Below are 16,539 nucleotides of genomic sequence, written 5' to 3'. Positions count from 1 at the left end.
CCATCATGGATTGTCTTGGGCCAAAAAGGTCTCAGGATCACAGGGAAAATCTCACCGGTCAGGTCCCAAAGAGCATGTGTATAGAGCACAACAGACAGACTGCATTTACAGACCTCAATGCCAGGCTGGCAGAATAAAACATGATTGCTAAGAGCTTACTCTTTTGGACTCTCTATCGAAGAGGTTGTTTGGAAATAAATTTGGATTACTTTACTGGTTGAGGCCTTCACAATAATCTGCCCTCTGTACCACCACTGCAAATGTGTAAATTTCTTCCTTTGGTGGTCCCATGTGGCAAGTCAAGCTCAGTCTCAGGGGAGGTACCAAACCAATTGGTGTTTAGGAAATCAAGGAATGAGGCAGCATCAGTATATTGAGGGGGGAGTAAGCTATCTGCCTCATCATCATCAGTATTCTGAGGAGCACCCCATTCTGGCAGAACCAGAGTCAGAACCCCCCAAAAAATGGAGCCTCTGATGATAGCTGTGATGTGAAAGAGGCATTTGGTTAGAGTTAGGCTGTAAGACAACTGCTTGTGCTTCTAAATTTTCTTAGTGTGACAAATGTCGAAATCGAGCTGACGTTGATTTGGGGTCCGCAATAAGCATTCACCAGGTCATCAACCAGCAGCTGTGTCAGTGATGGGATGGCATGGACCTCAGCGCCAGAGTAGAAGTCTGTACTGGTGTGAGTATGGACCTAGTCACAGGTCCCAAGGGAACAGGAGGCATCAGGGCAGGACCAACCAGCGGTAATTTGACTGGAGGCACCTGTGTTACTGTGGGGACCAAAGGCGCATAAGAGGGAGCCAGAAGCACATTTAAAATTTGCATCAGGGCCTTTATGAGGGCTTTGATCTGCTGAGGAGTCGACAATGGTTCAGGAAACTTGAGATGCATTGGGACCAACCAAGGAATTGGTTCCATGGCCTGTGACCTCGAGGTAATGTGTCTTAAATCTTGATACCCTCCTGATTTCTCTTTGGAGTCAGAGTAGCGGGATGGGGTCAAATCACACTTCGCTTTCTTATGTTTGTGCAAAGGTTGTGACCTACCTGAGGATTTCAAGCAGGAAGTGGAGCGATTCTGGGGACAGCCTGAGACCGGGACTGGGACCAAGCCCATGACTTGGAATGGTAGCAGGAAGTGCACGAAAACCACAGCTTCTTTTTGTGTTCAGAAACATGACATTTCTCTTCTCGACATTAAATCACCTTCGGGTTCATTTGATCATACTTAGCACACAACTTCGAGTTGTGCCCGGAGCTAAGGCACCAGAGTAAGATGGCACAGTCACTTAAAGCTCCCAGGGGAATAGCAAAATTGGAAGAGCAGGACCAGTAGAAAGGAAAAGAGGGAGGCACAATTGAGAGAATGAGGAAGGTGCAATGTGGGTGCTATTATCTCATTGAAGATAAGATTGACAGACCACAAGCACTTTGTGAGTTGAAGAGCAGGGATGTGTCGATGTGCTTATCTTTTTGATAGGGAAGAAACATGACACATTTTGCCACAAACATTTCCTGTAGCAAATGTGTGTTGTCCTCCACCCTTCACAAACCACCTAGGCAATATGTATTAAAAAGTTCAGTTACTCAGTTGACAAAGGTGAGCCAGTTTTTTACTCTCCAAATTTACTAATGGGGGACTATTATTTTGGTGTCCGTGCTTTTTTTTTGTCCCAGTTACACCATGGTCCCACCCTGCTTACCAAGGTAGGTGGACTCCGGTGTGGAGCGGTAGCTCTGCGTGGGCGAGCGGGCTGTGAGGTTGTGGGTCGGGGAGCCAGGCAGGCTGTCGCTGGAAGACAGGGATCGGTTCAGGGAGGAGAGGCTGCGACTCGTGTGCAGAAGGTTAGACTGCTTGGTGATCTTCCGGAATAAGGAGCTCCTCTTTTTACTGCTGTGAAAGAAATTGGAATGTGGTGAAAATCCATGTCTCACTCGCTTCTACATGACTCGCGTAAGAACTTCAATCGACTCATTCGGTATCACTGATCTACACACTTGAAGGGACTCTCACTCAGTCCCCATCACTCACATTAAACACTTCAAAGGAATGGCACTCATTCACTGTTACTGACCTCATACCCTTGAGTGCCACCATAATTATTCCCATCAATGGCATCACACTACAGTTGACTATCACTCATTCACTATCATTGGCTTCATGTATGTCAGGTGAGTCTTTTCTCCATCACTGGCCTCAAACAGGTCAATGGAGTGTCACTCATTCCGCATCACTGCCATTAAACAGTGAGCAGGTTTTATGTACAGAAACACCAGGCAGCGGAAATTCCATTATGGGGCAGAATCACCACATACAATTCCTTGTATTACCAGAAACACCACAGAGAACAAGGAATTATTGTGGACATCCAGATTTACTAGGTAGGATTTGCCCGTGAATACCCAATTCCATGGGGTTTAACGCAGACAGAGCAGATGGTAAATGTCTGTGAGGTGCCAGTGCAGGAGAGCGGGAAGATTGGAGGTTTACAGAAGGGACTTGGGTTCATTAAACAGAGAAAGCTTCCCCTGTGTCATGATGGATGGTCGAGAGGAAGATGTGGACCAGAGCCGGGACAGCCCTTTCCCAGAGCAATTTCATAGCTTGAATTTCCAGCCAGGTGTATTTTCTGTCAGAGTCCATACCCGGTCCCTGCCCACCTACCTAAGTAGGTGGAATCTGAAGTGGAGCAGTAGCTTGGTGTGTGAGAGGGCTGTGAGGTTGTGGGTGGGGGTGCCCGGCGTGGTGTTTCGGCACCTGGAAGATCCAGGGATAGAAACAACTTCCCACTTATAGTTGTGTGGAGCAGATTTCTGTATGAGAATTCCACACCGCACAACTAATAATCGGGGCTGAGAGCGTAGGGATACATTAAGCTTCTGTCCTTTTTAAGGCACCTACGGCAGACAGATCGGCCCTCCTGAGCTCCACTTAAGCTAGGGGTGGCCTACTATTAAACAAAAAAAAATAACAGAGGGGTCACTATTCTCCAAAGAGCTCACACTAAGCTGCTTTGACATTGCCTCTGGGTGCAAGCCATGCTGGCCACCCTTGGGATATCTTTATTACTATAAGACAACCCATGTGGGCCACAGACCAGCCCTTCAGACAAGTGGTAAAGCTCTTCAATCGAAAAATAGGACTAAGAAACTATCTTATTCTGCTATTGCAAATCTCAGTCATGAGTACAGGAAGAGAAGGCAAGGATCCACATAGACTGCTTTTCGGCAGCATATTAATCCTTTTACAAAGAGAGGCAATGTGTCTAGCCTTAATATTGCATGGACGAGGTGTCAGTGCCAGAATTTCAAGGTTCACACATAAGATAAATATACGATAAACCTAAACAGTTTTCAGTTAGACGAAATAAGTTATTCTGAAAATGTGGCATTAAGACTATCTCCTTGCGAGACCCTGCAGCTCTAGAACTGTGCTACTGGCGTGATGCGGATCACAGAAACCGTCTGTAGCTTTGTTTTTAATTTAATCACTGTTTCCGGTCGAAAGGTGAACTGCCCTGCTGTAGCACACTAGAAATGTGGGCAAAATTATTACTTTAGCACAGAAAGTGAGCATTTGTTCTTCACCTGTTGGCTTGGTGAGGTGACAGAGTCTCACACATCTGGGGCAAACGTTTGCCATTGAGTCCAAACCATTATCACTTTTCTGTCCCTGGAGCATTTGGCCTTTGAGGTCCTCCCCAGACTGGCATAACAAGTTTGGCTGCCATACCAACTTTTAAACATCAAATTCAGGGGTTCTGAAAGCCCATTTGGGGACATTACCTTATTGAAACAGAGCAAATCACCCCCCGCCCCACACATTCAGTTATTTTTGTCATATTCAGAGCAGTAAATAAAAAGTATGACAAAATAATTTTAAACTTGCATTACCATTCAAAACATCTCTCAGCTCTGATGCAAGTTTTAAACTCCCAAAACCTGTGGCTCAGAAAACGGATGGTAGAAAAACAGGCATAGCAGCACCATTTTTGTTTGTCATTTAATGGTGGCAAATATTTAGAATGTATCCTTATGGATTTATATAAATAGCACAGATCAAGTCAGACAGCCAAACAGTGTTGTGTGTGTTTACAATAAAGAGCAGCATCACAGTAAGCCAGTCTCAATAGCCCAGATGGCAGAAAGATCAGAATCTGTGCAGCCACAGACAGGGAGGAATGTGGGTCCCATGGGAGAGGTGCTGCTCTCTGCAGCTCTACAGAAGTGCTATAGAAATGCAATTCCACAGTGACACAACTGCATGTGGGTTTACAAACATCACATATGCAATACACCATTCTCTATAATTCAGTTGTTGCTTAATCACCCCTCAATAAACAACCGTTATACGCCCTGATTGCAAGTTCAGGGCTGAATTCCGATCCCTGTGCAAACTTATCAAAATAACCAGTTTCGTGATACATTGACCTGCCGAAATTTATCAGAGAAAAGGGCCCGGGAAAATACTAAACAACTAGGGGGCATATTATCAAGGACGGCGTTATAAATTATCACCAGTTTAGTGGCAGAAAACTGCTGCTAAAGCGGCAATAATGGGCTTGATAATATGCCGCAGAGAATTCCAATAGAAGTCCATGTTCTGGTATGAACATGGGCTTCTATTGGAATTCTCCAGGGCATTATATCAAGCCCAATATCGCCGTTTTAGCTGCAGTTTTCTGCCGCTAAACCGGCGATAATTTTAACGCCGTCCTTGATAATATGCCCCTAAATGTGGCTTGTTGAATGCATGATTCTGCATGTTATGCTTCATTTCCAAGATGAAACTCGGAACATGAGGTATTACCCGGTTCAGTAAATACCTGACCCTAGGGTATTTACCAGGTCTGGTAGATACCCTACCCTGTTCTACACAACTTTAAGTTCATAGAGTGATGGGACAATTACACAGTACCCAGGCTCTCTATCTACACACACTTACCCATGTCCTTTTCTAAGGCTCTGAGATCCTACCTCCACCCACGCCCCTGAGCACCCTCCCTCCTGAGTCTTACCTCTCCTGACCCTCCTTTGTAATGGTTCGTTTATTCCTTCGGGCCATTTTGGACTTGTAGCTGGATTTGCGCGCAGGTCCAATTTTGATGGAAGTATTTTCAAACGGCGTGGTGGTCACCATGACTTTGTTTCCACTCTGGGCACGGATGCCAAGCACAGTAGAAGAGGTATATGGGTTAATGAGTAAAAATAAATGCACAAGCCACAGAACACAGAAAGCAGACACTCTCTAAATTCAGCACCAAGAAATAGGATGGGGTGTAAAAAAGGGATCCAATGTGAGTTGGGCAACAACCACCAATGATGCCCACTTCTCACTGCTTTATAATGTGAGTGAATGTAGCACTGGAGCAGGACAAGCACCAGGGTTGCAGTGTGCACCTCAGGGTTGTGGTATAATTCGAGAGGGGACGAGGGATTATTGAGGGAGTATGAGGATCCTCAATGCTGTGTGCTCCTCAATGCATCACCATCAAAGAAGCAGGGATTAAGAGGAACAAGGAGAACCATCTATGCTGGGTGCCCATTTGGCCTGTAGTGTGAGAGAATGGATTACCGTGGCATGAAGAGGACCAATGATACTATGTGATAAGGTAGGAGTGAATATTATTAGCTAGAGGATCACTGAGGCTGTGGTTGTCCATTGGTGAGCAAGAACTTTGACCCTCCTTTCTTCGGCACACCGGACAGAGATGCGCCCACATTTTATGTGGACATTTTTCCCGAAAGAAGCTTTTTGCTCTATGGCTTCAGGGACAACAATAAAAGCAGGTCTGCCATCTCCTTCATGCATGGTGAACCTGCCAGCACTTAAGTTTTTACCCAAAGAGCCCCACGCTATCTTTGGGGAAAACATTACTAATGTGTCACACAAGATTGGAGTTTCCTTTCATCCCATGGGGTATATTTGTTGACCTTTTCTGACCTGGACTTCCATGGTTGAAATGAGGATCCTTGTCAGAAGTGCCACCACTGGGAATGACGTCGGAGGGGATACCCTTTTATAGGGCAGTTCCAATAGTACTATTTATTCCATTGCTGCGTCTGCCACAAGTTTTCCCAGCAGAGCCAGCTACAGCTCTGCCATCAGGGCCAGATTGTCCTTTTATCTCGTCAGGCATTTCCCCGGTGTATACATGCCAATAACCCAATTCAGGTGGGAGACTCTTGAGTTTTGAAGCCAAAATGGCTTTATTTTGGCTGTTTCCCAACTGAACTTGCCTCTCAGTCAATAGAAGTCAATGGAGGAAATATAGTCTCACGATACATTTTTTTAAAACTCCCACTTTCTCCATATAAAATTTTGCAATGTATGCCATGGGGGTTGGAGGCAGTTTTCTAAGTATTCCCAGGACTGCTGGTGGCCCTGTGTCACTTCATTGCTGCTTGCCCAGTGGGAGGCATAAGCAAAAAGAAAGAGACGAAGGACAGTGAGTGGATGTGGAGAGTAATAGAAGAAGGGAGACAGAATATGGATAGATGGAAGAGAGAGAGTGGGGAATACTTGAGGGGGCCAGTTTGAACATTTTTGAGGGCTACTTTTTGTTCCTACTGGGGCCCTGCCTGCCTGCCTTTGGGAAAACACATTTGCCCGCCCTGTAAATGATGTGAGAGAACCGATGGGGTAGGGGTGGTAGCGGTTGGGAGATTCAGCAATATTTGGCGGATGTCCCATTTCTGCCCTCCTTGATGAATAGGAGTGCTGATGATTATTGATGCTGGTTGTTTCCCTCCGCTGGCGCGTTACATTGTAGGGGGGTACTTGCAGCTCTAACTCACCTTCAGAATGAGCTCTACCACTTCAGTGTGCACAAGACCATGGACTGGCTCCCCATTCACATGAGTGATAAGGTCCCCGGCACAGAGCCCTGCTTCGTGGGCAGGGCCACCCTCTTCCACGTGCTGCAAAGACAGGACAGAACAAGAGAATCATAAGCAGCATATTATGGTCCAACTCAGAATCTAATTATGCCCGGCCTCCAAGCTTCTTGAATTATTCCAGACTCTGGGAAGAGACGTTACATACACATTTATACTGGTAATGATGCAAGAACCAAAGCTTGACCCAAGCAAGATGAAGAGAAAGGTGGAGTGACATGGGGAAGATGAAGTTGTGGCACAGTAGACTAACAAGATAACTCATTTCTCACAGTGGTTGCAAATGAAGTTGGGCACTGGCAAAATAATCAACAATGTAGGAAAATGCAAATGATTGGATTCAATCACTGAAAACACTGGAATGTAAAGGGTATACTTTGGGAAGTCATGGAAGAAATGCTGACTTACTTGTAACTGCATTTTCTCCACTATTGATATATTTCATAGATTCACAGGTTTCAATATTCGCTGCTGTCAGGCTAGGATCTCAGGTTGACAGCATGAAACAATTAAAGCATGTGAACCTTTGGAAAATTCGGTACTGAACGAAAGAAAAAGTTGTTTGCCTGTAACTACAATTCTCAAAGGCTACTATCTTTCATGGGTCCCATGAACCAATTATTCCCCATTGTAATGCTGGGATCCCGACACGATGATGGGAATATTAAAAAATAAATGAATATGTGGGGTTTATATTTTCCTTCCTCTACAGCCCTTATGTAATCTTCCCCTATTGTTGATTAAGTATTCCATAGGACTTAAAATACAAATGAAATCTAAATCCACTTTTCCGATTCCCTTGGTTTTTCGTCTCCCTGGAAAATACTGCTAGATGGAATTTCTGTAGAGCAATCTTAGAAGGTCTCTAAAGACTTACATAACCTTGAAGAAGACTGCTATGGTCAAATTCTAGCATTTCTTAATGATGCACAAAGTTTTTTTCTAAGCCCAGGTCCCATTTGTTTTTTAAATCTATGTGTTAGGGCCTGATTTATAGTTCGACGGATGGGTTACTCAGTCACACGCATGATGGATCTCGCTACCACGGTATTTCAAGTGCACTGTATCCTATGGCACTTGTAATACAGCAGATGGAATATCTGTCACATTTGTGATGGAGTAAACCATCCGCCGAACTCTAACTCAGCCCCTTAGTGTCCACTGTCAATAATATTTGATGTTTCAGTGACCACTATACTAAACTTAAGGCTTCCAATGGAAGTATCTGTGTCTGCAGATGTCTCACTTTACAAAAGTAAAACATCCCTTAAATGCTCTCCTGCATTTCAGTCCAAACAACTTCAGAGATAACTCTACCAAGTTGAAGAGTAGAGCTTCCTCCTGATCTAGTCGGTGTTTTGTATACTCATATTCTCTAGCTGTGCTTCACAGACAGAAATGGAAGCATCTGTCACAACTGTGGCCCGATATCCCACTCGTCAATAACAGAACCTGCCTCAGTTTAGCTCAGACAGTCAGAAAAGCCTAGGATCTATTTAGATAGTGAGTACCAAAATGTACTGGCTCATGCTGCTCCGTGAATTGCCAAGGTGCTCATCAGAAGCTGAAAAGAAGTACTTTGAATTGGTAATTTTGGGCCTAGTCTAAAGTATGGAGTACCAGTCGCGGACAGTGCAGGTAGAAGCGGTAGAGCGGTGGGAAGGGGCATGGGGTAAGTCGATAGATAACGACGAGGGAAAATAAAATAAAAGAAAACCACTTACCTTGCGTTCGCCGCATCGCCTACTCTGCAATGCTGCGAGCGCAAGGTAAGTGGCTTTCTGTTTTTTTAAATTTTATTTTCCCTCGTTGTAGTCTGTCGATGCCCCACCGCTCTTACCTGCATCAGCCATGACTAAGGAGTACACTATATACTCTGCCAGTGAATTGGAGTGGAATACTCCATCGCCCTGATGGAGCACCAGTATTACGCATTTAGAGATGCCTGCCAGCACTACGGACATCTCTTAACATTGACAGGAACCGCTGCACAGCAGATCCTGTCAATGTGTTAAGAATGTGACAGCTGGCTCGGTCAAACACTATGGCCATCTGTCAAACCTTTAACAAGTTTTTGCTTTTCTAAAAACAAAATCCTAAAGGAGGATTTTGGTTTTAAAAAAGCAAAAACTAATGACTCCAACACCATAGCAGTTGCCTCCTATGGTGTGAGGGTCATTTAATTTTTACTGTCCCTTACCGCCATGTTTTTCTTGGCGGTAACGAACAGGAAAAAAAAATATATAACACCATCTGCTATAAATCGGCGAATGGTGTTATATGAGAACCTCCGAAAGTCCATACTCTGTCTGGTCATTGGACAAATATGTTGACGACGGAGCTGGAGTAGACTTCGACGATGACATACTTAAGGTCTGACCACTTATAAATCAAGTGGGCGGACCAAGGGTTTGATAGAGAGGGTACTCCTTAGCAGCTGCAACAGAGTACCTCCTCTGCCAAACTCTAAACCAGACCCTTTTTCTCTATCAAATAAATCTGAAAAACATTCTGCAATTGACACAAACCTGTGTATAAAAGTTTGCACACTGCAGTTTGAAATGTGCACACAATTTAGCAGCTGTGATATTTGTATCTGTTTTGATGAATGTAAGGCCTTGCCCAAACATTGCCTTATCAAAGTGAATGCCCATAATTTCTGCCTGCAGTTCAAGACGCCGTTAGTCACTTTAGTTACTTCTTCTCAGGCGATGATGTTAACCTAGTGTGCACAGAAGCAGGCCAGCAAGTCTATGTACCCTGCCCCCCCACATTCTTTTAAGATATTTTTTGACAACTTGTGCCCGGTAAGTAGCTAGATGGCTTGCTAAGTAAAATATTCCTACAAGGATTGTTTCCATACGAGTTGAAAACCTCCTAAATAAGATCACTTCTCAAAAAAAGAAGAATCTTGACCCACCCAACCAAGCAAATTATGAACCAATTTTCAATGATCCATTCCTGGGTTAATTAACTGAAAGAGAGGTGTTTACCCAACTCTCCATCTTCACTAAGAAAAGCCACCTATTTTCCTCAACCTGCCTGTATTGAGACATAGATTCCGCCCTCACATTCATATGAGAAAACCTAAAACTTACTGCTGACGAGAACAGGATAGCTACACAGCTACCACTGGACTTATCAGTAGCATTCGATATAATTAACCACTACACACTTCCAGTCAAACTACAATATCTTGGCATATACTTGATAATGCTCTAAAATGCATCGCCTCCTACCTCAAAGACAGACAAAACCTGACATTCTTGCCACCTTTTACATCAGCACCTAACATCCTGCACTGTTTTCTCTTATAAGTGTCCACCACTTCTCCTCTTCTATTCAATATCCACCTAAACCCCTTCCCGGATTTGACTAAATGCTTCTAAGTGAAATGCTACAATCATGCAGACAGCACACAAGTCATTCTGAAAATGGACAATCAGTAGATCTATATGCATTGAGGTCTGATGAGTGCCTGCGTGCCACAGATGTATCGATGACAAATAGTCACTTAAAACTCAACACCTTAAAAGAAATTTGTTACGTACCTGTAACTCCAGTTTTTCAACATTGGCATCTTTTATATATTCACATGCTTGAATCATTTACCTTCGTCATGCTGGGAACCCCCAGTACATTAAAAATAGCAGTATACATAATGTAAAATGACCATAGACCTAAAACAACATAGTATATTTTGTAACACATCTACCTCATATGAAAGAAGCCAAATTTCGGCCAATGGGGTTACACGCGTATGCACTCCTGCTCACCCTAGAGGCCACCATAGCTCAGATTTCAAACCATAAGTGTGAGAATAGAATAAAATGAGCCTCTGACTGAGGACGAGGGAGGGTCTCATGTGAATATATAAAAGATACCAATTTTGGAGAACTGGTTTTACAGGTAAGTAACTAAATCCTTCTCCAACATTGGATCTTTTATATATTCACATGTTTGAATCAGAACAGCAAGCAGTGCACATTATAGAGAAGAACAAAGCGGTAAGAAGGCTCACCTTCACTGACACAGTTGTCTCAGGACTGCCTGTCCCACTGCTGCATCACTTTCTGTGTCCACGCCTAGGCAGTAATGCTTTGTGAACGTATTCCTACTTCTCCAGGTGGCTGCACAGCAGATGTCTTTCAAGGGCACAGAGTGCTGCAGTTGAAGCCATGCTCCTGGAGGAATGCATCCTCATGCTTTCCTGAAGAGAACGCTTGGCTTTGGCATGACAGAAAGCAAAACAGGCAGAGATTCAATGACCTATCCTCTGTTTGGATAGGGCTTGACCTTTTTGTGGTTGAGCAAATGATACCAATGTCTGGTCTGATTTGATATGTCTTTTGTCTTGTCTATATAGAATTCGAGACATCTAGGCAGGTCTGAAAAATGTAATGATCTTTCTTCTGGTGAGAATGGATTGGGAAGAAGGATCTAAGAATGACAGGCTCATTCAAATGGAAGTCAGTAGGCACCTTAGGAACGCATTTAGGGCTGGTTTTGAGTGACACTTTGTCCTTAGTGAACTAGAGAAAGGGTTCTCTGATGGTGAATGCCTGTATCTCTCCCACTCTCCTAGAGGATGTCAGAGCCAAGAGTAGTGCTGTCTTCCATTAAACAAATTTTAAGTCCGCTCTATGTATCGGCTCAAAAGGAGAGAACATCAGGTGTCTGAGGACTGTATTAGGCTCCCATGGAACCAGAGGATGTCGAAGAGGTGGAAAAGTTCTGAAGAGACCTTTCATAAACTATTAAATGATCCTTTGAGAAAATAGAGAAGACATCGAACTGTCACTCCTTCTAAGTCTGGAGATTGCAGCCAGGCAAAGCCTGCCTAAAGACTACTTTTGGCCAAACATAACAAATATGACAGGATCTGCAACGGCTTTATTTGAAGCAGATGATGACTATAATTACTATACCAGACACTGAAACACCTTCACTTAGATGTTTAAGTCTTATCGCTCGCAGGAGAACAAGCCTGCGCCAGGAATTGTTTTCACTCTCGTGGGAGATCCAGCTGGCCAAATTCTAAATGGTAAGGTACCATGCTGTCAAATTCAGGGACTTGGGATTATGGTGAAGAATCTCTCCTTCATATCTGGAAAATATCCTCGGATGCACCTTCAAAGGAATGGAGCAGCAGCTCCCTGTACCAGTATTGGGAAGGCCATGCCAAGCAATGAGGATCAAAGCGCGATGATCTACCTTAACCTTCTTCAACACCCTGGGGATCAGGGGAAAAGGAGGAAAGGCATAGGCAAATAACTTGGACCAACTGATTGAATGAGCATTGCCCATTGTCCCTTGGTGCCAAAATCTGCTTGCAAAGCACCAGCTTTTTTTGTTTTTCAAAGTGGCAAACAGATCGATTGTGGGATTCCCCAACTGATTGAAAATGCAATCCACCTGTTTCTGTTCTAATTAGCTTCTCATGACAATACATCATTTGCCAGCTGAGTGCATTCGCCTGATCATTCTGGCAGCCTGGCAGATGTTCCACAGCAATGTCTAACCTATAAGAAATGTCCCAGTTCTACAGCAGCTGAGATTCTTCTGAAATCTTCTTGGACCATGCCCCTCGCTGCTTGGCTATGTAGAATAGGGATATATGTGCTGTCTGTTGTGATTAGAACCTGCTGACCTGTCAATCTGGGGAGGAACGCTTGTAAGCCTAGTCTTATGGCACAGAGTTCCAACACATTGATATGGAGCTTTATTTCTGTGTCTGACCAAAGGTATCTGGTAGAAATATCTTTCAGGTGGGCCCCCCCATCCATTCATAGACGCATCCGGGATAAGTAATAAACTTTCCGTTATTGGTAGAAAAGAAAGATCTGCATTTAGGTTTTCTATCATTTTACAACACATCAGAACTTGTTTCAAGCACCTTATGACACGGACCATATCTTCCCATGAGCCTTCCACCTGTTTCCATTGTAAATCCAGCTCTTGCTGAGCAGGTCTCATACGGAGCCTGCAAAGGGGAAACATTCCAGTACATGATGCCATCATACCTATGAGAGGTTTGTATTGCCTTACTTTGTTTGACTGCTTTCCAGCAACAATCTTTGACATTGCTTGTAACTTTTTCACTCTTTTTGTCGATGGAGTGTTGATTATTGCTACCAGAAATTGGATCTTTGTTTGCGGTACCAACGATGATTTCTCCCTGTTCAAAGTGAGACCTAATCTACAGAAGAGATTGATACAAGCATTCGTGGAAGCTCTTGCTTTTTTTCCGGATGGAGTTTTGACTAACTAGTCGCCCAGGTATGGGAAAACCTGATGACCTTCTCTCCTGAGAAAGGCGGCAACTGAAGTGAGACATCTGGTGGGAGTGCCTTGAACTAGTATTGCTGACCAGCTACTGAGAATCAAAAGTACTTCCTGTATTCTCAATGAATGGGTATTTGGAAGCAGTGCTTAATTTGAGCTGGTGGTTTCCAGTGCTCGGCCCTAGCACTTAATTGTCAACACCAGCGCTTATGATAGTCTGCCATAAGGTGGTGCTGGCTGGCTAATTTAGAGATGACCACAACAACAGTTAATTATTAATTCAACATTCATTAACAATGACTATTACCTGTCACCCAAGCCATTCGTATAGTTTTGGAAGCCTAAACAAGTCCAAATTGTCACACGTGTAGGATTGTGATGGTTAGTAGTCGTGTTGTTACTATCATTGGCAGCATAGCAGGGGTAATGTGTAGTGCAAGCTACAGTGGGCTCCTGATGAGAGCCCGTGCACTTATTATTTATTACAAATTAAGCACTGTGTGGAAGTCAGCATCCTGAAGGACCAGGGAGGTTATCTTGCAGATTAAGCATCTGAAATGGCTATTTCTTGAGAAACTTGTTCAGCTCTAGGAGATCCAATATTGACCTCCACTGACCGCCCTTCTTTTTATTAGGAAGAACCTAGAAAAGAAACCTTGATTCCTTTTTAGATTTGGGGACAACTTCTATGGCTCCTTTGGAAAGAAGCATGAGAATTTCCATTTGCAGCTCCTTTAAATGTAGATGATGCTTCTATTTTGATGGGCAAACTGGGGGTCTCTGAATGGACTCCATCATATGGCCTGACTGGACAAGTTGTAACACCCACTTGTCTGACGTTATTTTCTTCCATGATGGAGTTATAAGGGAAATCCACCCCCCCTTCCCAAATTCTGAGGACCAGAAGAAAAAAGGGGAAACAAACTGGGTGTTAGTCTCTCTTCTGATTATAATTGGTTCATGCTTGTGATAGAGCGTCACGTTATTCTGAAATTTGTAGGGGTGCATCATATTCACCGTTAGTCAGCACCCACATATTAATCGATGTAGGTTAAGTGTGCCATAGAAATGTATTACTAGAATTGTTTAACATAGGAGTGATTAGAAATGTAACCATGCTTTTCATGATAAGTAATGCTGCAGACTATTGTGAATGTGTTTTAGTAAACGCATAATGTTTGATTTTTACGTAATGCAATGTGTTAGTTAAACGTTCGCCATGTTAAAGTTGCACGTGTAAGTTGCTTATTTACGTATAAAGAGAATGAACTAATGCTTAGAGTGTGATTTAGTAATGTGTTTAACAGTGTAAAGACCTGATCGCATATACGTTTAAAGAGAAGGCCTGTTCATTTCTTATGTTAGCTAAACGTTGTAGGACAAAAATGATTTCCCTTGGTAAAGACTTTGGGTTACAGGATGATGGAAAATCTTAGAGAAGAGAAAAGCTTTTCGTTCCCATGTTTCTGTTGCAGGTGCAAGGACATTTAGCTCGTTAGAGAGACTAGGTCTTTGTTTTAGGAGTTAGGATGGTACGAGAAGACAACAGGAGAGTACATTGGAATGTGCGGATGATACTTTCAGCGGAGAAGGTGCCTGGGACCCAAGGTCAAGCTAACCGTCGTTGGATGGAGTACAAGTTTCACTGGAAAAGTACTGGAAGAAGACCTGGCTGAAGAGGTGTGCAGAAGGGCGTGTTCTACGTTTTTGGGATTTTGTATTAGGGACAATGCCCGTGGGTTGAGCAGTTGAGGTTTAGATGGGACGCTAGAAGGAGCATCTTAGAACGAGCTCTGGCTAAGTGAATGTACTTCCAAGGAAGTCTTCACTTCTGACACCTTTTCATTCTCTTGCCTGGGAAGGGAAATGCTAAGTAGGGATGTCACCTTAGAGTAGGGAAAGGTTAACTGTTTTTCTTTTAGGCTAATGGTTTCAGATATAGAGATTGGACTAACCATTGTTTTATTAATGCTTTTAGAATTGATTATCCTTTTTATTCTGAGTCGTATGAGACTCTTGCGTGGAATTTCCTTTGTATTAGTGACCATTTATTTCCTTCACCTTGTATTGAGGTGTTTGTATGTGCATTTATTCCTGGTTGTAATAAAATCATAAAAATTTAGATTCGGAGTCAGTGATCCTTTGGGATGGAAATTTGATTTGGTTAATTATGTATTGAGATTTGAATTTTCTCCCCTCTACACTATTTAGCAGATAAAAAGATCCTGGCGACCTGAAAGAATTCTTGGAGATAACCAGGTAGGCAAGAATCCGGTCCTATCACTTGTGAGGAACCTCTCTTACTTCATGCAGACCTCCCATAAGTATAGCTTTGATTTTGATTAAAGGAGTATCCTTGGACATATCCAGATTGTCTTTGAGGATACTAAGGGCGCCCTTGACCTTCATACTGATTGAATTCTGCTATGACATTTTGCGATCTTTGTGAGCCACAAAAAGTAGATGTCTCAAATCTGAGATACTGCAACATCCCTTACGCCTTTGCTGTATCAGAGCAGGTTTTAAGGCTTTGCAAAGCTTTATCAACAAGTTTACCAAAAGAGTTATGAAAATTAAAGTTGTGCTGTTCCTGAATGATCTAAAATTCAGCAATATACAAAGGACAGTAGGCTACAGAGTCAAAGAGATGGGAATCCATTTATTTGGAATGTAATGCCCTCACACAACCAGTTGGGCAGCAGTGGGTAGGTCCTTGGACACATAGCGTACTACGCAAACTATATGGGGAAGTTCCTCATATCTTGACCTGCCGGGGATTGATGAAGCAGTAGTATATCCCAATTTGGGTAGAACCAGTACTACCAGCCATTAGACACAGTAAGTCATGGTGGCTTAAATCCTAAACATTAATTCATTATTGTTTTCCATTCCACCTTAGTGTAGATAGTTTTTTAACTTTAGGTCCTGACGAATCGCCTCTAGACTTGTAGTAATGCGAAGAAACATGTTGACCAACCACACGGAAGAGCGCCATACCGAAGACATTACTTAGCATTGCGCCTTTCCTATTTATTTTAATCAGGGTAGGAGACCCCACAATTAAAGTTATTTTTGCTGGTACTCCCAACCCTGTTTTAACTCACATAAACATCACACACCACTTATTCATCTACACTCACTAAATCTCTCACCCCCACGGCACCAAACGGCTATCTCCGCCAAAGTGCCCCTCATCAGGAGCCCGTCAGGCATTGCAGCCCGATGATGAAGCATTACACCCAACTGGGTGTGTGAGGGCATTACATTCCAAAGAAATGGATTCCCATCTCGTGACTCTGTAGCCTACTGTCCTTTGTATATTGCTGAATTCTAGATCATTCAGGAACAGC

General features: G+C 43.3%; 1 protein-coding gene across 2 annotated transcripts in view; it reads right to left on the bottom strand.

Moving 5' to 3' along the window:
- The window catches only part of MAST1 (microtubule associated serine/threonine kinase 1), a 492,671-nt gene that overhangs the window by 13,714 nt on the left and 462,418 nt on the right, over positions 1 to 16,539 (bottom strand). For both annotated transcript variants that reach the window (XM_085654477.1, XM_085654478.1), the window contains 3 exons: positions 6,806 to 6,928; positions 5,026 to 5,162; positions 1,711 to 1,901 (listed from right to left, as the gene is read on the bottom strand). In XM_085654477.1, the coding sequence (XP_085510603.1) occupies positions 1,711 to 1,901; positions 5,026 to 5,162; positions 6,806 to 6,928 (451 nt within the window). The remainder of the gene's footprint in view (positions 1 to 1,710; positions 1,902 to 5,025; positions 5,163 to 6,805; positions 6,929 to 16,539) is intronic.

This window comes from Triturus cristatus, chromosome 4_1 (assembly GCF_964204655.1).
Source record: "Triturus cristatus chromosome 4_1, aTriCri1.1, whole genome shotgun sequence".
Classification (NCBI taxonomy): domain Eukaryota; kingdom Metazoa; phylum Chordata; class Amphibia; order Caudata; family Salamandridae; genus Triturus; species Triturus cristatus.
The sequence above is the reverse complement of the archived record's forward strand: the minus strand, read 5'-3'. Positions and strand labels throughout refer to the sequence as shown.